Source organism: Ciconia boyciana, chromosome 10, assembly GCF_034638445.1.
Source record: "Ciconia boyciana chromosome 10, ASM3463844v1, whole genome shotgun sequence".
Classification (NCBI taxonomy): Eukaryota; Metazoa; Chordata; class Aves; order Ciconiiformes; family Ciconiidae; genus Ciconia; species Ciconia boyciana.
The window spans coordinates 36,330,003-36,354,256 of record NC_132943.1 but is presented as its reverse complement, the minus strand read 5'-3'; the positions used below and the strand labels follow the sequence as shown (position 1 = coordinate 36,354,256).

Genomic DNA, 24,254 nt, shown 5'->3' with positions numbered 1-24,254 from the left:
GTTTAATGCTTTGCAGTATCACCCATTGGATTAGTTCATGTCTTTTTACCCCATTATGAAGATTTGGGTACATAAGTACCCATGTAATAATGTGTAACAATGTTTATTTACTTTTAATTCCTGATCCATGGACTATAAAGTGTGAATGAAGATACTCACACAGTGAATATCTATGTGTGTTTTATAAACAACTCTTACATCCTAAGTGATCATAAATACACCTGAGATGGTCTCAGATGTAAAACATACATTTACTAAAATCTTATTCCTTGACCATCTTTGTGGAGAATTATTCTCTAACAAAGAAAGCAACACCAATTCAAGGAGCAGTACTGTCTAGCAAAGCTAAGAGTTGTATGGTTTTTACTGGCTTCTACGACACAGAGCTTTACAAAAGGTTCAATATAAAATCTAATGCTGCCCACGCTGTCAGGAAATATGTTTTCCCTTAGGTAGCATCTCGCATCCCCTAAGAAAACATGTGGTCTAAGAACTACAATCCTTTAAGACCACATCATGTTGCCTTAAATTCATCAAGAGCAGCCTTAATTTAACTGTTTGTATTTATAGGATACATGAGTTTGTAACGTAGTCCTATTACTTTGAAACTTTGAGCCTTGATTTCTAAATCAACATCTTTTAGAAATCTTTTAAGTTAGTAAATGTGTTTCTTGCCAAACTAAGCAGCAGCAGCTGCTTCCTTTGTGGTATTCAATGTTGAAAACCCACCCCTCAGTCTTTATGGAGGACACTTCCACACCATGCATTGTCATCATCCATAGCTGCTCACAGCTGCAGAATGGCCCCATCTGAGAAGACTGGCTTTACATAGACATCGTCCAATCCAGAAGCTGTTCCACAGGGCCCAATGATGGCACAGAAATAAAAAAAAAGCAGGCAGTTGTGTGTTACGATCTGGAAAAAAAAAAAAAAAAAAGGAACCTATTCACTGTCTCTGGTGAAGATTATTGTTCTTGCCAGCAGCATATGGTGTTGTAATTGAATGTCATAAAGCTTGCATGTGAAAAATGCTACCAGACTTTTGGTTTACAGTATTGTGAAAAAAAGGAGCAAGTAGGAACTGGAAATGGCAATGCCTAATAATTTATTCACTCCTTTTGAGCCAAATCATGTACAGAATGAGCTCTAGCGTATCCTAGTATTAGTAGCTCTTTTCTTGCCCAGTCTTTGAGGAAAGATCAGACTTCTGACTGTTGTACCTTGGAGTACGATTACATTCAGTTCATATTTGAAGTACTACATAGGCAGTAGAAAGTGGAAGCATTATCAGTGGAACATACTGGACACAAGCAGTTTTTAAGGATCCCATTTTAGTAAAACTCTGAACATTTGGAACAAAAATTGTTGCACTATTTCCTCGACAGCCATGCAGTCCAGGTAGGAAGCAGGTAGGAATTCTTCAGAGAAACAAAACATCTATGGCACAAAGTCCGACTGAATTAGAGCATATTTACCTATTAAATGATTATCATTCTTAGAGTATGGTAACGCTGTTCACATCTTTCTGTGGCCTGCTCATGTCCATCAAACTTTCATTGCTTTCACTCAAGTGCTGTGTTTCCACTTCACATAGAGATATGTGCCACGCAGTGCCTTCCTTAAGTGTTAGCCAGCTCACATCAGCACATGGTAATTGTTGGGACTACTCAGAAATCAGGGGACACACAAAGATTGAAGGAATTTTATCTAAGAAAATTTCAAAATCCTTTAACAAATATTTCCATATCAGTTATTTGCAATGAAAATCATCCAAAGTAAACATTAGCCAATTTCCCAGGAAGGTACATTTCTTTTGAGGAGCAAAATGTGTACTGTGCAAGAAACAGACTTGTATCTACTGTGTAATAGTTCCTGAAATGATTAAATCAGTGGATTCTAACCCAGGCCATGAGAATATGACCAGCAGCCATCCTGAGTGGAGATGTCAGTCGGAATAATACAGTTGCTCAAGAGCTCCAGAAAAACAATTAAGCTAAATGTAACCAGATAGTTTAATTTGATTTTACACTCCAAATCTTAATAGTCCACAAATCCCTATAAGGTCTTCTGACACTTCTTCATTTTCATCTTGTTAGTATGCTACAAAGAAGAGGTGCAGAAAGAAACATTTTAATAGAATTTGGCAAGTAGTTTAGCACAGGATTATTTTGACTGGTCTTCACATGTAACAGTATGCTAAAAGTCTAAATTTCTAATAAAAGTAGAAAAGTGAAGGAGAGCATTGCATTTGTTCAAATATTACATGAACCATTACAAAATGTTACCCAGATTACTGAAAACTGAAAAAGTTGATGTGTCCTGCTGTTCTCCGTTGTTCCATCCCTGGCATACAGGGGGGAAATATTTATTAAGTTTGCTAAATGCTGTAGTCAAAACAGCTCTCTGGTTTGGCCTGACTGTAGACATTGCCTACTGCTCTGGATGCCATCAAATGCTGTGTCAACAGCTCACAAGCCTGCATGGAGAATTATTCCTCTCTTTTACAAAAATTGATAATTTTCCAAACAAGCTCATCTTCAGTTGGCATTTTAATAAAAAGACTACTCTCTTGAGTATACTCACATAATCTTGGAGACCAGAAGTGGAAAGGGCTTATGAGGTCATCTAGTTCACTTGTCTGCCAGTGCATGATTGTGCACTACGGTGCAGTTTTTAATCCTTTGGCTATTGGCATTTTGTGCCATGTACAAAGTGAAGCAGGATTTATCCATTTAGACAAAAATTCTGTGGAGAAAGGCCTCTCATTTGCAGATTCTGCATGTCTTGTTAACCTTGCCAATATTAAGACTGGGAGATTTTGCATGTTCTCCTTTCAGACTGAGACCACAACCAGTATTTTTGGCTTAAAATTACATAGAAACTGAAAAAAAAAAATTCTTGAAGCTTATTCTTCAATTGTTTATCTAATTCATTTGCACCAGAACTTTCATAGTTCACTCTATAGGTGGTAGAGCAGGGTAAAGGGTAAAATTAACAATTTAAACTGTTCAGAAACACAAAGTTTTCTCTCTTTGTTTTTAGCAGAGCTTTGCCTTTATTGACATAGTCCCAGACCAGAGCTTGTCTTCAAGAAGTCATAACAATGTGGTGATGAGGCTCTATGAGCCATCTCCAACATGATCTCAGTCCTGATTCAGCTCTCTTTTCCTGCACAAGGGCTGATGCTTTTTGGATTTTGACTGATTTACAATTACTGTGTTCCTGTCAGTGGAATCTTAATGAGATTCAGTCCTCGAAACCAGGCTCCAGTAAGCCTTTCATCAGTGTAGCAAGGTACAAAGTGGTTAAGGATCCTCGGAAGATCTATCAGTGCTATCATAAAAATGGTAGTTTGCTCTGCTACTTAAAATCCTTTTGGACAAAAGGTTTCTAGATAATCAAAGATTAATGTCTTTTCCTAGTTGGATGTACATAGTAGGTCCAAAGTTTCTGCTGCTATGCTCACAAAGTTGTAAAGGCAGCACAAATGCTTTGGTATATTCATATCTGTGTAGATATCCAGGGTCTGCTCTTTCATCTCCCCTGCATCTTTTAAGGCATTTGCAAACAAACTGCAACTGATCTGTTCCAAAATGGAGAAAACACTAAGTTAGTTCTCTAAATAACTCTTCAATGTCTTTGTTTGGGGATTCTGAGCAACTTTTTCTTGTTTCAAGACTCAGTTAGGATATAAGACCTTGGAAATTGCTCTCCTCTACACGTTGCTGTTTATCCACCAAGCCAGTTGCCTAACATGTGGACACATACTGTGTACTATTAATACCTTGTATCTTATATTTCAGTTCTCTTTAACTATTGTAAAAACCTTGGAGGAAATAAAAAGCCCCCACATAAATGCATAATTACATAAAGCACAGCTTCAGAATTGAATGCAGTTTCTACACACGGTTAGAAAACACATTAAATGTCAAAAGATGTTTATGCTAAAATATACTTTACACACAGAAGTAATTGTTTGTGACATTTATAAACACAGTATTTCCACAAACAGTTACATTTTTAATTCAGTTGCTCAGAACCTCTCCTAACACGAATTTCAAGGTTGCCTTGATTGCTTGGTCTCTATGAGAGCAAGTGAAACAGGTTTTACAACGGGAACCGAGAGGTACTTCAAAATACCTTGTTCGCCTTGAAGGACGTTCACCCAGGAAGCCGGAGACCTTAGTTCAAATCATTCCACTGAATCAAGAAAGTAATTTTGAACTTTGATCTTCTAATATATTAGTTATAATAATAAAAATGTCTTATTTTTATATTTGAGACAGGATATAAATCTAGGACATCAAACTGCAAATTCTAGTCCATTTTTTTCTAGCTCTGGGGAAAGGGGCGGGAGCTATTCTGGATGTGAGTGCCTTAAAAAGAATACCCTATAGCTGGAAAAAAAAAAACCAACCACAAAAACCTCGAAGTGATTCATTCTGAACTGATTTATTTTGTTCGGCAGCTGAAACTTGTTTGCCTCACCTTATTTATAACATACATTTAGTAGTCATTACAATATCAAAAAGTTACCGACAGTTTAAGTGTTTTCTAGAAACAAGAAGTCAACTGTTCATTTTTTCCCAGGCTTTTACAGATCTTATTGCTATCTAATCTAATGTCCACAAACCCATTGTAAACATACACTGATATAAAGTAAACACTGAAGCCTCAGTATCAGATAAACAGAACACTGAAGATTCAAATTTTTTTCTACACAAGTCTTCCCAACTTAATTTACAGTAAACTTTCCATATGTATCAATTTTCATGGGACTTTATAAGCTTTGCATTGTTTTCTTTGATTAAGTCTACAGTTTTGCTGACTATACGGGGGCTTTGATGATACTTTCAGTAGATGTGAATTCAGAAAGTAAGAGGTGCTGTGTACAATAACAAAATGTGTATTATTTAATACAGAGGTCAAGGAGAAAATATTTCTTACTTCTTCCAGAAAAAGAAAAAAAAAAAACTTTAACAGAAATGTCTTAACTTTTGTGAGAGCTTTTGTATGATTTTTGTAAAAGTTTCACACTTCTCTGACATTAAAACTTCCACAAAAGAGAGGAATGTTAGTGTGAACTTTTGTAGACATGCAGAAAGGGTTGTGTCCAAACATTGCTCTTTTGCTTAATTTCACAGAAGCTAGGAAAAAAGCCTGGAAAGTGGTTTTTAATGAGCTGGGTAAGGGTACTAAAAGGGCATTTGATAATTGACACTGTAGAGGAAGACAGTGAAATGTTTCGTAAGAAAAAAGATGCTTGGCCAGATGAAGGTTATAGGATTAGGGAAGATCAAAGCGATGAAGTATGAAACCAAAAACTGAGGGGTTATGACTTACTTTATGTCCAGATACTACTGTGGGTGTTTTTAGGAAAAAAGGATTTTTAGGCATAGTAAACAAAATCATAATTTTATATATGCCAGTGTCCTGGTTTTGGCTGAGACAGAGTTAATTTTCTTTACAGTAGCTAGTATGGGGCTCTGTGTTGGATTTGTGCTGAAAACAGCGTTGATAATACAGAGATGTTTTAGTTGTTGCTAAGTAGGGCTCATACTAAATCAAGGACTTTTCAGCTTCCCATGCTCTGCCAGGTGCACAAGAAGCTGGGAGGGGACACGGGTGGGACAGCTGACCCCCACTGACCAAAGGGATATCCCACACCATATGGCCTCATGCTCAGCATATAAAGCTGGGGAAGAAGAAGGAAGGGGGGGACGTTTGGAGTGATGGCGTTTGTCTTCCCAAGTCACCGTTACACGTGCTGGAGCCCTGCTGTCCTGGAGATGGCTGAACACCTGCCTGCCCCTGGGAAGGAGTGAATGAATTCCTTGCTTTGCTTTTGCTTGTGTGCGCGGCTTTTGCTTTCCCTATGAAACTGTCTTTATCTCAACCCATGAGTTTTCTCACTTTTACTCTTCTGATTCTCTCCCCCATCCCACTGGGGGGGAGTGAGCAAGCAACTGGGTGGTGCTTCGTTGCCGGCTTGGGTTAAACCACGACAGCCAGAATAGGCAGAAGCTAATTTTGCAGGTGCAATGCAGATATCTAGTTACCTGGATTTTTTAACTGGCTCAGAAAACTCAGTCAACCATAGTCTGAAATTTTCTAATTAGAAAATACCAGGGCTATTTTTATTGAAAAGGTTGCAGGAAATGGTTCATTAGTAGTATTTTCTTAAAAAATATTAGTTACATTTTTGCTTGGGTTATCTGAATAGAAAATATAAAATAGGAACATTGAAGACAGACATAAAACAGTGCAGGACAGTGAACAGGGCAGAGGTGTAAAGCTCAGCCCAGAATGGAAAAGGCAGATGTGGCTGGGATAAAGGAATTGCAATCGAAACATTCCAGAGAAATAAGCAACAGCTTTTGCAAACACTTCCCCTACATAATTAGTGCTCAGGTTTGTGGTTTCTGATCATCAGAGGGATTTTTCAAAGTTGAGAATTTAAAGACATTTAACTCTGATGCAAATTCCTAACCTGCTTTCACCCTGATTTTAGTTACGTACTCAGTAACTAAGCAATCAAGGTATTAATTTAAGGTTTTCAGATAAACGAATGTCCACCTATTGCATAATATAAAAGGTTCTCCATATTGCTGCATATGTGTATGTCTGCAGCACCAAAAATACCAATTTATCCAGGTGAGTTAGAATAATCCCTGAGTTTACACACATTATTTCTGCTCTTGATAAATTTATGAAGAAATGTTGCAAAAAAATACATGCCCTATAAAAGAAAGCTCCAGGCAGTTTTTCAGTCAAGACATTGGCCATAAATTTTCCAAAAACATCAAAGCAGCTTTTAAATAAACATGTGTCCTTCAGGAAGATCATATGCAGAAAATCAGATTCACTGTACGGCCGTTTTATTCCTAGACATGCCAGAAAATTCCTTCTATGAGTGGATCAGTGAAAGGTTAGCAGACGGATCAGTACCTCTCTGCTTCTGCTGCAGCAATGTCTGAAGTAACTGGCTGGTCATTTTGTGGGTAGTTCTCTTGCTTTTCAAACTTTCAGCTGGGTAGCTATGACTCTGTCCAGGCCCTGTGCTTCCCAAAGTACACAGAGATTGGGGAATGAATAACTAACAACTGTGAAAATAACTTGGACATCCAAATATGCTTTCCGAGGCAGTCATCTCATGAAACAGACTCAACCTTTGAAAAGCAAGGCCAGTTTATAAAATATATTATATAAAATCATATTGTTTTAAAATATATTATGTATTAAAAGATTTTTAAAAAGCAGAAAGGACAGGTACACCTTAAAGAAGCTGCATGTTTTGAAAATGTTGGCTTGTGTCATTAGGATGAACAGGGTGGGAGTTAATGTTTTCAGATAAGGAATTTTGGATTCAGGTAGATGTGTCAAAGACAATTAAGAAGAAAGATCTGCTCCAAGAGAATATGCTAAAACCATAAAATGATATAAATAGGCTCTCAGGATTGCAGAGAAATTAACTGTTATTGTCCTGTTCATTAAGAAGATATGTTATTTGTCTGATATTCAAATATATAATTTTATCATTATAAAAATCAATGGAATTAAAAACCACACTTGATGTCCAAGGTTTTTTTATTAAGAAAATTTTTAAAGGCTCAAAACTTGCATATCTCTGAACTTCTGGATACACGAAATTGCAAAGGCTAAAGGTCCATGGAGTGTTTTTGTTGTAGGGTTCTCTCATTCCAAAGTGTGTGCTGGAGCACGAATGGGTCAGTCCTTATAGTAATTTATTTCAGACATCATGCATTTCATTTATTAATTTGTCAAAATGTCTGACTCCAGCTCAGCTCCATGAGTGGAGATTGTCATGCGCTAAAGAAAATGTGCTGCTCTGTTGTTGCTGGCTTTGCCCCATGACTTTGGAGACAAGGAGACAGCAGCAGAGCTGCTCCTGCCCTCCCGCACGCTCCCATCCTGCCTCTCTGCTTGCAGAGCAGAAAGGCTCCGGGGGACTGGCAGGGCTGAGGTGTCAGCCCTTCTGCCTTTCTGCTCTGTCCTAGTGTGATCTGAGGTCATAGTTTTCTTCCATTCACACAATCCATGGCTCAGATGTCAACCTTTGCCTGCATAACTGGCTGGTCTGGTTCCTACCAGAACCTAAGAGTCTCATAGTCCCTGCATCCCTTTTCCTGGTCACTCCAGCAAGACCCATCCTACACACCTTGCTAGTTCCCTCCTTGAATAGCTGATGCTCTCTGTACATTTTTACAGTTACCTGTTTTGACAGGTAATTGTTTTGATGGTTATCATTAGTCGTGTTTGAAGGGAGAACAAAAAGGCAGAAGTGCCCAGTTAACTCAACAGAGTTGAGTTAGATGGTAACTCATTGCAGACAAACGTGCTTTCATGGAAATAGAGCTGTCTAAAGGTAAAGATCACTAGTGAAAATATTCAAAATACTTGTATAACTGTGTGAATATATCACGTGTGAGAGGAGCATTTTACAATACTTATTTTACAATCTCACACGTGTGAAGACCATTTTACAATACTTATGGCTTAAAAATTACAAGGTGTCCTTAAAAACACAGATATTTCTTACATCTGAAATTAATGCTAAAAACATGAAATGTGAGTAGTTAATTTGAATTTGACCTAATTGTCAAGGCAAAAGGCAAAGAAGAAATACTGTAAGCTCTTTGGGGCAAAATTTTCTGTTCATGCTACTAATGTACTTGCAGTAAAATAGCAGCACGTAAGGAAGCACCAATTTAGTTGTCCTTAATTTGTTATTGTGTTAAGCAGTTAAAAAAAAATCTTTAGTGTGATGACTGTGAAACTCTAAAATAGTAAAAGAAAGAGCAGCTTCTAGCTCTTGATTCCCTCAAGATAGCTGAGAGCCTGCAGGGTCAGCCAAGTAGTGATTTGTTGATGCAGTGTCTAGATTGTGCCTTGCTGGCTGGCTGTGGGATTGCTTTATGGCTCTCCGGGGACAGGGGGTGAGGGGTTTGGAGAGCAGGCTCTTCAGCTATCACAGGTCTGAACAGCTTATCTTAAACCTTATTGTTGGCGTTTTTCCTTTTGTCCAGCTTGACTCCAGATGTTAGTGGTGCTCTTTGTTAATCAAATGGTCTGTAATCAGAGTGAGAACCAGATCAGAAGCTCCAGAAAAAAAAATAATGCAGTGAGTGAAAATGGCAGGTATATACACCATCCAAATGCTGTTGGGAGCCTTTTCTTTTAGAGGTGGCCACAGATTCCCATTGTTGGAAATAGGGTAATATGTATAGGGGTCCTATTTCTACCTCCTAGTAGGTGCTCTCTTGAGACTAATTGATAGTAATTTTTAAAAAAATCTTTTTTGTGCCTGGCAAGGCACAATTTGGATGGGTTTCAACCTGGATTCCCAAGGAGGTCAAGCCAGCCTAGATACATAAATGTAACTTTGGGGAAGTCAGAAGTGCTTCAACAGTAAGGAATGTGGTAAATCTCTTTGTATTGACAAGATATGGCTGTGATGTTTACGCTGTGTTTGATGTATTCAGGGGTCTGGCTTATGTGTTATTCAGCTCATTGAAAAGAATACACTGCATTTAAAAGTTGCAGAACACAGTCTCTTCTAATTTTTTTCTACATCCAACATCATTTCCCACAGCCATTCCTGAAGTGTTAGGAATAACTCTACAGTGAGAGAATATTATTTCTTTCATGTGCCATTTTTCCCGGACTCTTCCGCAGAAAAAGAAAATAGAGCAAGATTCTTGCTTGTTTATGCTTTCTTTCCACTGTTCAGTTCATTAAGAAGACCTTGATGTGTCTATAAATGTAATTCATATCTACTTTAACACTTGTATAATGAGCATCTATATGTTTTGGACTTCTGATTTATTCTAAAAAGAATCTTCAAAATTTCCTTGCAGCTTGAAAGCTATCGGAATATCAGACCTCAATATCAGTTCCAGAAAGAACCAGATGCAATGTGGGAAGGACTAGTAGCTGTTTTTCCCTTTTGAGGGGTTATTAGCTCTGCACGAATAGATTAAAACTGGCTTGCTCATTGTACTGCAAAATAGCCAATGCACTAGGTCCAAAGGAAAACTAATGCACATTGTTAGATTGATAGCATTAGAAGTTATTCAAGGTCAAATTCTTTGAATTCTTAGGGTTTGAATTATTTTTCACTCTTTTCCTAGCAGAAATTGCAATCCACACTACTTGTGTGCTTTTAAAAGGACCACATTAGAAACATCTCATGAATATTAAAGTATTGCTGCTGACAGCTTTGCAGCTTTCCAAAGATACTGATGAGGTGAATTTTCCTAACTATGTCATTTATTGGAAAACAGTGTTTCAATAAGGTTTTAAAGAAAAGCTCTGAAAAGACACCTCATTCTAACTTTGAAAAGGTTTTAAAAAAAATAAATAGAAAAGACCCCATTCCTCCCTCCTCCCGTGCTTGCATATAGATGTTTGATTTAAATAGATGTTGTTTTTTCACCTATGTGCCATTTTATTCACAGGTTAGAAAAAAGAATATGACCAAAATCCAGTGTCAAAATTTTGAATGCCCTCTGTTCATCTTCATTAGAAAACTGCTTTAAGCTAAAATTCAAAAATCCTCTGATCACTAACATGATGGTACCATAAGTTTGCACTTAACATGCGCACACCTTGTACTGCAGGGCATAGCTAAGTAAGCTTGTTCATACTGTTCTTTATCATGAGCCTATGGCGAGTATGTTGAATAATGCCTGTATACTCCAACTAACCCTTTGCAGAGTCGTGTTCAGATTGTATGTCACTGTATAGAGCTTGCCATCTTACCGGGTGGCAAGTTCTCTGGGGTCGGGGTAGCTACCTCAGCACAAACAAAAATATCGCTGTAACTAGTGTTTTATTTGTATCATCATGTAATCTGCACTGAGGGGTAGGTACACTCAGGCTTTACTATGATCTGTTTTGTAAGATTTTATTTTAAATGGGAGGTACTGACATTCAAACCTTTTTAATGTTAACATCCCCATGTGTCAGGTTTTAGACTATACAGTGTAGTTGTTACAAATTCTTACCAAATGTATCATGCAACTTCCATTTCCTTGATGTTTCTTGATGATTTGTGCCCTCGCAGTTGGTTCTGTCGAAGCGCATGACCCCTGCAGCAGCCAGGAGTCTGGTGTGGCAGGAGGGGGTATCTGTCTCGGAGGCAGCTGCTAACACAGAAAGCAGGAGCAGCTCTAACTTTGAGGATAGTCAGGATCTATCCCAGCAGAAGTTCATAAACCTTTCCGTGATCTTTCTTTGTCATTAAGTTTTAACAGCGACATGCGGTAGTGGCATAACACACACACACTTTTCACCATTTTACAACAAAACGTGACTATAAAACAGTGCAGAGGTCTTGCAACTGCTATATCGGGTGACAACCTGTTGCAACATGTGGCAAATTTCCTTCTTTTTCTGCTAATGTTTCAAGGTGCTGTTGTGCATTCCTGCACCCGCGCAGCAGCCTGTAGCGGGTCTTTCGCTTTCCAGCCCCCAGGTCCCAGAGCCGGGCACCTTGCCACTTGGCTGTGCATGGGAAGGGTGTGTAAGAGAAAGCTGCAAGGCTGTTTAAAAGGGAATTATCTTTTATTCTGTTTTGCGAGGTGGAACAAGTAAATGTGCTTGTCAGTATTTTTTTCATAATTAATAACCTACAGGTGCTTGGTTTGTATCATACTGTTCTCTGAAATCTATGTCACACCCAGGCAAATGTGCGTGCATGCACCCGCAAAAGGCTACTGTAAAACTTCGTCTTGAGGTTGCCCCAGGCTAAAAAGCAAGAGAGCAGACACTGATAGAAAGTATCGGGCGAGATCCTTCTTTTTCTGTTGCTTCCCTAAGGCACTGACTTTGAATCATGAAAATGGAAGGGATTTTGCTTACTGAGAAGAACAGGCGTGGGGCAAAAAAATCAATTACCATCTGTACTGATATTTTTTTATCAGTCAGTGAAATCTATTAGTTTGTTGATAGCTTTTGCATTGCAATAGCTGATTTAGTTCGGAACATAAACATCAACAGCAGTACAGCTCTCTGTAGATTGTACTCGTCTAAAATTTTTAGAGATGTTAACCATTATAAGAATATTAATTAAATGCATCCTCAGAAATTTGTTCTACACTGTGCCTGTATTTAGGAAATGCCTTTTTCTTCAGAAGTGCAGCCAAAAGTGTAGAAGGTCTGAATCTGGGATCTGCACTATCTGGACACTGGTAGAGGACTAATGAATCAGGAGCATAAAGCTTCAAAAGCATTTACTGTTTCACTCGCTGGTGGCACAACTCTGGTTCCAAAGCTACCAAGAGTTTGACAGGAATGCCAGTTATGTTTCTGAGGATTAATGGTGAGTGTCGTTGGGCTGGTGAGGACCAAATGTGAGGTACATGACAACCTCCATGAACTGTAATTCATTGAATATGGCACTGGATCAGGACCAGGATTCTGCTCATATCTTTATTTTGTATTTTTACAAAATATTCTTTTTTCTTCATGTTGTAGTTTCCCATTTGCTTAACACAAAGATGACGCTTAATAAAGTTCTGGGAGAGCTAGAGAGGTATACATAAAGCAGTTAGTCATTTTGAAATTTCATTACTGTTCCGAAGGAAAATCTTTCCTCCACTTTCTGAGTAGTTAAAATGGTTGTGGGTGCTATCTTGGGAGCTGGAAAAGTAACAGCATGCAGTGGTTTTGTTCACAACAGCGAAACATAAAGAGGCACAGTAAGGCAGCTTATGGGAAAGATAGTACAATAACAACACTGACCTCCTGACCTTTATAAATTAGGAAGTGCAACTTCTAAATCAAAAACAGCACCAGAAGCTCTGGGAATGGAAACAGGCTTAATTCTCTGTCGTGCAAAGAACCCGAGATTTCCATAACAGCAGGTCAGATTTTTAGTCCTGTGTACGTGTCCACTCGTTTCATAAATTCCCGACAGCTGTGTGTTCTGCTGGCCTTGGGAACAAGCAGAAGCCAGTGGGGGAGATGCGGGGTGGGTGGCTGGGGACTGGCACTCTTTCCATGTCAATGAGATGCAGAGTTGCCCAGGAGAGGGGGGATTTGACTACTCCTCGGTTCCCAGTGGGGGATCTCTTTGCAGTCGAGACCCTCCGTCTCTCCTACAACGTCTACCGAATTGGCTGAGCTCTGCCACTGCAGTAAACAACATACTGCTACCATCAGGAAACTATGACCCAGACCACATCTCCAATCTTAAAATAAATACTAGTCAGATACAGTGGCATTCACTGAGAGTTTCTTTCCACTGCTGCTTCTTTTAATTTTCTGCATGCAAGATTTCTTCGATAGTGTGGGTCCTGGAGCTTCACTGATCTCTAGCAAGAGTTTGGTGGAATATCTCTTTGAGGACAGGGAGTTCAGCTGGGGCTGGGAAGGTGGGGTTAATGTATTTTCATTTAAAGGCATACTCTTAAGTCTTTGCTCTCAAAATCATGACTATGGTACTCTTCTGTAATCACAATACTAGCCTTGTAGTCTTGTTTTTCAGTATATTCATACCAGGATATTCACTGTTCTGCCATTTGAAAAAAGGATGTTTAATACCTTCAAATATGGATTTAATTAATTGGAGTAGACACTTTTCTGAATTTTCCATGTGTGTAGAAAATTATCTGCTAAGAAGAATACATTCTTATATTAAGGAGTAAGATTTCACACCTCAAAGCTGTTTATTAAAAAAAAAAAGTTGTTATATTGTTCCAATAAAAAATATATATTTTATATTATATTTATTTCCACTTTTCCATGAGACAAAATTGTTAGGAAAGGACATAGATAGCATCTCTTGTCTTTAGGAAACAAAGAGTAAATGGATCTCGAATGAGGCATGACAATTTTTTGATTCACAGATAGTTTAAATCCAATTCATTAGCATAAGTGTTTCAAGTAAAAATATAAAAATAATTATATTATTACCACTCTTAGTGCCACAGAGTTTGTGGGGATGAAAAAGAATGAATGTGTGGTATTTTCATTCTGTTTTCCAGATGATTCTTCCTAACCGTTTAACTTGGTCACCAGAGTCCACCACAACTTTGTTGTTACAACTTTGGGGTGGTTTTGTGGTATCTTTTTACTCAGAGTATCTAACAAAACTTTCCCAGACTTGCCTGTCATAGCTCAAACAGTTCTTACCGACATACAGTTGATATGTTTGAACTAGGGTTTTCTGTTCTGTAATATTAAAACAAAACCTGCAAGCCCATGTAGAGCTTAGCCATAAAATGAGTTCAGAGCAGTAGTATAACTACATACCTATTTATAATTTTTTTTTTCAGTATCTTCTTTATCTGCCATTATACCTGATGTTATTAGTACAGACTTTGAGGTTCTCGAATACCAGGTGGTGATTTAATGTTCTTAGGACAGGATTCATCTTGACAGGAAAGGTACTTTTAAAGCTACCTTTGAAAAGCAGAACAGATCAACCCATATATCTAAACTAAGGTCTCAGATTGTTCTTCTATGCATGACATTGGACAGATTAATTCATGAGTGCCACCACTTTCCAATAGCAGATGTATGAAGGGCTCTATGACAATATACTAGAGTTAACAGCAGAGAAAAGAATGTGAGAAGAGGTCACGGATCAGAAGAAACCCCGTAAAATAGATGTCGAGAGACTCCTTGCAGTCAGCCTCCTAGGCCACCCACCCACTGGCGCAAGCCGCAGCAGCAGGGCTGGACCCAGCGTGGTACACTTCCTCTCCTTCCAGAAAAGCAGCTGGACACTGTTTCTCCATTCTAGGAAATCAGTGTGCTCTTTGGGACACATGGAGCACTTACAGTCCAGAAGAGAACGTCATACCTGCCTTATACCATCGGCCAGTGAAAACTGGTCTGACGCTACTCCTGAAGACTGCTATTTCTTTTTTTTTTTTGGACTGGGATTTCATTTTTAGTGGAGGACTCTCATATTGCCATGTTCTCTGACCTACTTGCACATCTCCAGTGGCCTTCATTTAGAACAGGTTCAAAAATTCAGTTGTTTTGCCTTGGTAATTTCTTTTGCTTCCAATCATGTTAATACTGAACAGATCAAGAGTTAAAACATTTAATCCTGTGTTCTTCTGTTTTCTGTTTTTTCTAAAGGATGAGTCATATGAATACGGATGGCCTTTTGTTATTCTTTAGTAAACTCAAACAAGAGTATTTATTCCCTCATTAGAAAAACAATAAATCAGCAAACAGAAAAATGTGAAACAATAATTTTTTAAAAATCTTGGCTGTATCTTACAGTTATTGTTCTTTATTTATTTAAAAAAGGAAAAAAAAAAAAAGGCATCCCTAAAATGTGCTGGATTGCTAGGGCTGAAGCCTAAAACCTGGAACGTCTCTATGCTGAGGTCCCATATGAACCGCTAGCTGAAGTACAGTACACTTGAGCCCTTCTGGGAACTACATGTACTGTCTGGAGCAACGGTGATTTGAGCAGAGACAACAGAGACAGCAACCAGTCCCTGAGCAGAGCCAAGAGAGTGACTGTTTGATTTGCGTGATGCACCCCTACTTTCTACACAAACCCCGTGGTAGAAAGGATAACCTACTTTTTATGATAATTCATTCTCAGACTGCTTTTCTGATGGATTTAACAGGTTTTTGTTACTTAGAGATATAGCAGAACATTATTTTTTGTGATTGTGTAAAACTAAACATAGACACAAATTCACAACCAAGTTTATTCTTAAATTTATAAATATTTTCTGCCATTTTATGTTATTTTGATGTCCAACAACCACAAGTTGTAGAGCGCAAAAGCCTTTACAAGACACTCTCCTTCCACAAAGTCTTGTAGCCATTTCATTAACTACTTCCTTAGGTCAATAAGACTGTGGTATTTCTTTAAAAAGTGAAGGTCTGGGTTTTTTTCAGTTGTACAGTGGAAATCTGAATTAGAGAGAAGAAGAAAGGATTCCTTGCAAAATAATTTTGACACCTTGGTGAAAAGGAGGAGCATCCTCACAAAGGCGTTGGGCCAATGTTCTAAATTAACAGATTCCATCATTGGCGACAAGAGTAGGTGCGTGTCCAGTACAGAAAAACCACGCCCTGGCCATAGATTTTGAATTCCCCAGCATTCGGTACACCCAAAGGTCATTAAACTAGTTTGGCTTGTGTCCCTCCTGCTGTGAAGAGAAAGTGCTGTGGGTGCTGTCTGCTTCACCCGTATGCAGTCATAATGTTGGCTCTACCTTAAGAGCCTTCACAGCTGTGCTGTAACACAGTTAGTTCCCAACATGACTCAGATGAAGGATTTTATTTAATCTGCACAGGACTTTTGCAAAAAAGAGAATTTTTGTTTGTGAAAACCATTGAAGCTGTGCAAAGCTGAAGACAGCACATGTGAACAAGAGGCTGCGTCTGAAAAGCTGATTTCCCATTGTCTTAGGAAATAATTTCAGCAAAAATGGAAAGATGGGAGAAGAATGAAACAATTTCATTGACTTGGCGACCTCAATTCCTGTAATTGTCTGTTAAGACATCAGTCATAATTTGCATTACTTCTAGCTCATAAACAGGAATGGTTCAAGTGCACGGGGGTTTTTTGTTTAGTGGCTCTAGATTCAGCTTTTCTTGTTGGTCAAATCTTTTTAAAAAGTGGGCTTTAAGAGAATGCAATGTCATAGATGCATCTTAGCAGCGTGTGTTTTTTCACTAAGTACAATTAGGGCAAAAAAAAAAAAGTTTCTTTACACTTACCTAAATGCAGCCTTTTTTTTTTTTTCTTTCTCCCCTGTGCTTTTGGTCAGTATTTGCACTATTTGCAGTGTTTTATTTCTGTGAAACTATACACTCCTTTTTAAATTCTGAGATTCCTTACTATCATTAAAATCCTCACAGAACAAAAAATAAATATCTTGTTCCTGACATAGGGGTAATTACAACGACAAAACCTGAAGATTCTCAGTTCAGATTAAGCTCTCTTGGATACAAGGGGTAGCTGCCAGCCTGCTCTACAGGTCAGAACTTTGGGAACTTTTAAAGTAATACTTAGATCATTTGCTTAAGGACTGACTTTTGGGGGAGGTGGACCTGAGGTGACCTGATAAATATGTAAGAGCATGTCTCTCATTTGTCTTTCTGAGGCAGAATGTCACTAACCACAAGACTCAAATATACACAAGGAATCCCAAATTGCAGGAGCAGCATGAATACTCCGGTCACCTGACTTAGAGGTTGGTCAATAGTTTTGGTCTACACATCTTTCATGGTATCCGCAGTAAAGCTCAAATACATTCAATAACTTTTACAAGTAATTCCACCGGGTCCCCCCGTGCAAAAATGCTCTGATTCCAATATGAGTACCCTTTTCCAGTTCAGTCCAGATGCCAAGACATTACATCCCTGGGAAGGTGAGCGTTAACCAAGAGCTACTTACTAAATACTCCAAAACTGCCTGCAAGACTCAAGAATCAAGACAGCTGGGTTTCTAGGGGGCCTGTTTCTGTGCAAAGGATGTGAAAAGGAAGCCTTTGATCATAAAGTGTCCACGGATGTTCAAGGAAAGTCGTTGTGCACAGTCTGTTCCGGCCAGGTAATTAAAACACAACAAAATGGTGAATGCCCAGTCAAAAGGAATTGACTCATGACGGTAAATGGCAATTGCCTCACAGTTTTACACTAGTATTATAAAATCAATTCTACAAGCACTGTTATGTGAAGGTAGCACTAATGAGAAATTCCAGTGTAGCTGAGCATTGCCATTCATTATTTGCTGAACCACAGCAAATATACTGCAGAACCCAAGGAAGATAAGGTCCATAGGTTACTTTGGTTTTTATGGGATGTAATCATTAAGTGATATTGGTTATGCTTCTACACAGAAACCTCAGGATTCATTTCTGTACAAATTCAAGCACACAGATTGATACTCCAATGCCTATGGGAAATAGTAGGTGTCATAGATGAATCTCGTCTAGTTAGAGACTAGTTTAATATCAAAGGTGAACAATCCAGAACTGTTCTTAGAATTTAAATTTTACTCGAACAGTCAAGTGTTGTTCTGTAAAAATTGAAGGGAAGCATTAGTGAAAATAAGGGAGTCACCAAGGGTGTTCTCTTTTTTTGAAAGGATAAACTTAAGATAAATAGAGAAATGTTTGTTGTGGTCAAATGGGCTGACAAATTTGTAGAATTCAATATGAAAGTGGCTTTAAGTCAAAGACCATGGTCAAATTTCTCTTATTTTTTCCTTGGCTATTTAAATGTGAACACTTACCATGTAACATCCATTAGGTTTCACGTAAATTAAACAATTACTGTGATGAACATGTAGGCATTAATACAGAAAACAAAGTGGCAATAAAACCTGATCTGCATGCGATTTCAATAAATGGTTAATTTAGTTTAATTCTCGTTCCATAGCTGAGAATCGTTTGGATCCAGTGTTTGGTCTGTTTGTGCATTTCTGTTGAAGAGAGCCAAACAAATCAATCTAGATATTATTAAATATTGTGGTTCTAATTTATGTCCTGAGCATAACTCCAAAAGAGAAGAGAACCTTATAAGCCCATGCATAAAAATTTGAAGCATCTTATGTTCTAGGCTAGCTCAACAGGAGGTGGTTATCTATTTGTTGATTGTAGCTACTTGAAGTTTATAAATCCAATAACCTAACCTGTTAAGTAATATGGTACTAGATATGAAAACCCAAAGCTGCATGAAATATTTCCTCCATCCCAACACAGACAACGTGGAAAATTGGGTGGTATTTAATTCACACGAAAAAGGGGTGTGTAATTCCTTTGAAATGTATCAAGCCATTCACACCTCATGAGTGTATAAGACACAGAAGACAACATACTTCAGAGTATGTTGAAAGTGGCATCAAATTATTTAAGACCTCTTCATACTTGCTTCAGCCTCTTCCACCTCAGGTGACCCCAGCAGAAGAGGACCTTCCAGTTTAAGTGCAAATGTATTTCAGATAAATAGGTTTTGAAATGAGACCCAATACCTATCAGATTAAAAGGTAACCTCAAGCTGCTCTTATTTTGTTATTCATACAGAGATATGGGTCCCTTTTTGGGGATGGCAGTTTGTTACATTAATGAATTATTGAGAGGAAGGATGGTTCTGTGGGTCACTGTAATCTCAGCAACACTTAAGAACAAATGAATGAGCACTCCTGCAGTTAATGACCAGGATCAAATTCATCGACTGAGAGTAGCAATTAGTGTGGTCATTGTTTTAGCAGAGATGCACACTGTCACAGCTTTCTGCATTCACTTTGGAGTCTCCCAAACTTGTACTTAAAGCTACATTCCCAGCAAAATGACATTCATAACAAAACCTGCTTAAGCCATATGATTTGGAAAATAAGTTTGTGTGTTCTGATCCTATTCTCAGTAAAGTTTTGCATGGAATAAAGAAAGAACTAGGCTTAAAAGAGATTAGTAGTCTTGAGATTTTATTCTTTTTTTTGTCCACTGTACCTTCTTTTTAGAGGAGCAAACAGTAAAGAAAAAGGTGGTACTTGTTCTGCATTCCTTTCAAATGTTGTAATGACAGCATCAAACTGACATTTGAAAAGTTTTAGTTTGGGAGATTGGTGCTTCTGAGTTGGCATCTTGTTTTCTTAATCTTTTTTTTTTTATGTTTGCTTTCTCCCCAGGTCACACAAAATCATGGTGTGAGGCAGAGATGGTGAGAAGAGCGCTGGAACAGAAGCGTTGGAATTTTCAGGCCTCCCTTTCATTAACTCTGATTGCTCATCAGCAGAAATACCCAGGTTCGCTCCTCCACTTCTGGGATTCTTTCAGTTTCTGTGGCCACATCAGGTACTTACCTTTTATCTTTGTTAGGGAGCACTAAGAATTAAAAATTCTCTTTGGGCTGTACCCATTGACTCCTAATTAACATGAAAAAATGCTTTACCACAGAGGCTTTACCACAGGACTTCTTTTTTCACATACATATATCTCACGTACAGCGCACACTAACTATTCATATACAGTCTCAGTGTGCATTTCATACACACACAAAAGTTCCAGATGTGCTGTGTATCTTGTTTAGATGACTTTATTCTTCTGTAAAGCCAAGAGAAATATTAATCATTCATTTACTGTTAGGGGATGGGTCTTCTTCTCATGTTTCAGTAAAGGGGGTGGAAAAGTAAAGTAAGCCAATTTTTTTCCTATTTAAGGCCAAAGCTGGGGAATGCTTGTGGCTGAGTTCTGTACATGGCCCGGTGCTGGAAGGGCAGGGAACAACCGATGTTGCTATTTTGAATAGATTTTTCTTCCCCCCCCATTTTTATTTTTGCACAGAGAGTCTCATGTCTAATATTTAGACATGATGAGCTTTGTGCAAAAAGTAACTTTGCTCATTCTTGCCGTGTTTCAACCCTCAGTTATTTTGGCACAACAAGACGGTGAGTAATTCAAGCTTCTTATGATTTAATGTTTTTATTTTATTTTTATTTTCACCAGTGATTTTAATCGCTTGTAAGAAATGTGTATTCACAAATCTCACCAGAACACTTTTCCTTCACTAATTCAGCAGAGTCAGATATTTAATGCTGAAGCTGAACGCTGCAGGAGTTTGCATTACCGTCCCAAAGGTTACTCTTCGCTTTGCTTTCTTCTGTGGTTAAAAGGACTATACAGTGCTGTCTGCCTTAGCTGCGTTTGTTCTTGTTCTTACTTGTTTTCCTATTACAGAGACTGGAGAGTTTTTAAACTATTTCTTTTAACTCTTGGAATAACATTTTAACTGTTAGCTCTGTGCTGCCTGGAAGTTATTTGTCACAAGCAATAAGTCTTTGCTTCCAGCTTTTTTATTTGGAGTTCCCCTTTGTACTTGTGTGTTTTCCACTGGCAGCGTGGGGGTTTGTTTAAACAATTTGTGCGCAGAAAACAGCCTTAGAATTCTAACCAGTTTTGATGAAACAGTTTTTAAGAGCAATATATGAAAATATGTCCGCTTACGGGATTTTTACTTTGACATAAAGCAGGAGGGTAAATTAATTCCCTCAGCTGAAATAGTTTGAATTGTGCATCTGCAGGCTGTTTCGGTTTCTCACGAGACTGATTAGCAGCTGATGGTATCTGGGAGTCCATGCGAGTATGTGTGTGCATGTTTACAGAGAGCGAGAACACCAAAACCCAAATGAACATGGAATTTAGAGGGGAAAAAAAATACTTTGTATACAATAATTCAACTTAGGGTGAAGATTAGTGTGGTATGAGTATTTAAGTTAAACAGATGACATTCCACAAGTACAGCTGACCTTTTTTGGATGTGCTCTGTTACTGCTTGCCAGACATTGTAAACGAGACTTTCCTTAAGATAAAACATTTTTCTTTCTTGTAAATGTAAAAGATCTGCAATGTATTTATTCCTGCATCGAGGCAACAAATAACTTGGTAAGCAGCAGCCAAATAAACTGTAGTGCAGTAAAGGAAAGCCAAATGCCTTTAAAACCACACCCTACCCTAGTCTGTATGATACAAATCATGAAAACGATTACTCGAGCCATTTCATGGCAAATCTATCTGCCTCAGCATACCTGGAAAGGCACCTCTGCCCAGGGGGTGACCGTGAGTCCACCAGCAGGCTGTTGGCAGTGGAGCAGTTGGAGCTCAGCAGGCTCTGTGCATGAACAAATCAGGTAACATCATCTGCAACAGCAGCGTGCCCAAATGCCGGCCTCCCTCACCAAGCACAGACGCAGGCTCAGCCCTGTAAAGTCAAGTCTCTGAAAAAAACAGTGCTTGTAAAGACGTTCTGTAGAGAATAAACATAATATACTGTGAACTGATGCTTTTCTGTTTCTGCTTTTCCAGTATATTAACTGTCTCTTCTGTAATCCTCAGTGAAGAAAATATAAAATTTCAGCAAACGTGTGCTGTGAGTTTTCTCTGCTCGCAGCAGCAAATCATATACATATGGCATATATTTAATATGCACTATGTATATTTTAATACATATATCTCTTCAGAGGGATAAGGATGAAGGGACCATCCAATATAAAAAGAAGGAAGATCAGTTTTATTTCTCCCAATAAACAAATCCCCTCTGAGTGCCAGGTCTCTTTCCCTCCCTCTGGTCGTATCCCTGGATGTTTCTGAGGTGCAACACATATTTGACTCAAGAAATGGTAAACTTTGGGTAGAAGAACAATATACAAACGAAGTGTGAGGGAGTATTCTCATTTCTCTGCCACATTCCTGTTTCATGGTGTAGTAACATTTCCTTACTGGGCTAACTTCCATACTACTTACAGGGATGAGGTTACACAGAGAGACTGATAAAACCCTAGTTATCCCTTAAAATATCGAATTCTGTCCTCTATTTGGAATGTGCCTTTCCACACATTTGAATATACTTTTCTCACAGAAAATAATAATTGAAGGAGTTGATTATTAGTATCACTAATTCATGTGCAGGGCAGCGATGGACTGGGAAGCCAAATTTTCCACGACTCAGAAGAGAATTTCCAGACATGCTAAAATGCTCTCTCTTGTCAAGAAAAATGTTTATATGGTTAGTGTCAAATGTAAGTCAATATAAAATTTTCCTTGGGAAAGCCTGCCAGGAGACAAGACTTGGCAAGATATTAAGGAAACTGCTCAGTACACACTAAGTTTAGGATAGTCAGATGTACCTCTGGTCTATGTGTTTCTTTGTCTTGCTGTAACAGCTAGGAATGGAGATTTGAGTACAGCCTCAGGTTGAACCTCTTCAAAAGCTCGGGATCTGGATATCGTGGAACAACGAATTTTCTGTGACTTCCGTGAACAAAAGCTGTATGTCCTTGGTAACGCACTAGGATGCTTTTAGCCTGCAAATGAAATCACCTTGACACAATTCAGGTTTTCTGATGTATGTCAAGTTAGCGTAAGGCATTTGCAAGCCCTGACCATGTTCAAGATAAAATGCCTCCTGGTGGCTAACATGACATGAAGCTGGTGCTTCAGACATGACGGATGATTCAGATTCCAGCAATGTGTATTCAGTTCCACCATTTGAAAGCACCTTTACATCCTGCATTTTAAACTACCAAGAAGTGTAAGAACTTCAAATGCTTCTTTAGGAAAGAAATCCATCCTCTACCCAGCCAGCACAATTTGTGCAAGCATTTGCTAGCCTTATGGCTCACATTCATCCCATTTATCTTGAGTTTGGAGAGTCAATCAAGACATCTACTTCCAGAAGACAGCATGAATTTTAGCTAGACAGACTGGAGGCATTTGGCAGTTTCCACCAACTACAAAGGAAGCACGTGCACAGCCCCACTCACATCAGTGGCAAAAGGGAGGTCAGATGGATTTGGGCCTGTCTCAGCCGCATCTGAGATGGGTAAAGGATATCTCAGTCACCTGGAGCGTGACACTTCTCATAAGTACGCCCCAGAGTCCTTGAGGAACTTCACTGAGGTCATCAGGGAAACTCTACTGCTCTAAAAGCAGTGTGAGAGCAGAGCCAGAAACCCTTCATTATTATTCCAAATAATTTTTTGCTCTAATGTGATTTAGTGTTTTCCTTGTAATGTAAGTATTATCTTGGATGTTTGGTCAGGAAGCTCATTTCTGAGGTAATGACTGAATCCTAAAATATCTCTGAGAAGACTTATTGACCTTTCATATTACTTTCAGTCGCAAATTACAGTTTTAAAATGAAATACAACCATTACATGTAGGTTTCAGGAGGCAGCATGCAAAGAACTCTTCATGCTGAGCACCCACTTCTGATCCCCCAGAAAAGAAGGATGATATTTCAGTAAAACTTGTAAACAGCTTGGTTTAGCCATTTTGCTTTCTTTTATTAATTGGAAAGGATTAGATAGGTAATGAAGTAGATGGGTACTGCACAGATGCCGTATATTTGTGAGCCTGCCAGACTGACAATTTTAGCACTTATGCAGCATTGCACATATGCATTCTTTGTTGATAAATTAGCTAGTTTAAGGGTAATGCTAATGACAGTCAGAACTATCTTTCCTCAAAGGTTTTGGTAACGCGGAAAAGTCCCCCTCCAGAGTTTTGAAGGTAAAACCAGATGATGCATGTCTGTGTGCCAACAGATAATTACACCTTCATAAGTAACCTGGGCTATGTGGAGGTATGAGGGGTCTACTGCTCTTCTTCCATTTTTCCTGTTTTTTAGCAAGCACATGACAGGCAAGGTTATGCTTAGGAAAACTGAAACATTCCTTTCTGGTCTGGAAAAATCATGCTAAATGTAAGCCTGGGGAATCCACCCCCTCTAAACATTATATATATGTTCTT

General features: G+C 38.6%; 1 protein-coding gene and 1 long non-coding RNA gene across 3 annotated transcripts in view; one reads left to right on the top strand and one right to left on the bottom strand.

Moving 5' to 3' along the window:
* Positions 1-550: 550 nt before the first annotated feature.
* On the bottom strand, positions 551-22,872 carry LOC140657317 (uncharacterized). The gene is made up of 4 exons (XR_012044287.1): positions 22,631-22,872; positions 21,533-21,721; positions 11,028-11,168; positions 551-915 (listed from the first exon to the last, which is right to left on the bottom strand). It is a non-coding gene; the product is annotated as an uncharacterized lncRNA (long non-coding RNA).
* The window catches only part of COL3A1 (collagen type III alpha 1 chain), a 53,640-nt gene continuing 49,566 nt past the window's right edge, over positions 20,181-24,254 (top strand). For both annotated transcript variants that reach the window (XM_072874141.1, XM_072874140.1), the window contains exon 1: positions 20,181-20,395. In XM_072874141.1, the coding sequence (XP_072730242.1) occupies positions 20,317-20,395 (79 nt within the window). In that variant the 5' untranslated portion in view covers positions 20,181-20,316. The remainder of the gene's footprint in view (positions 20,396-24,254) is intronic.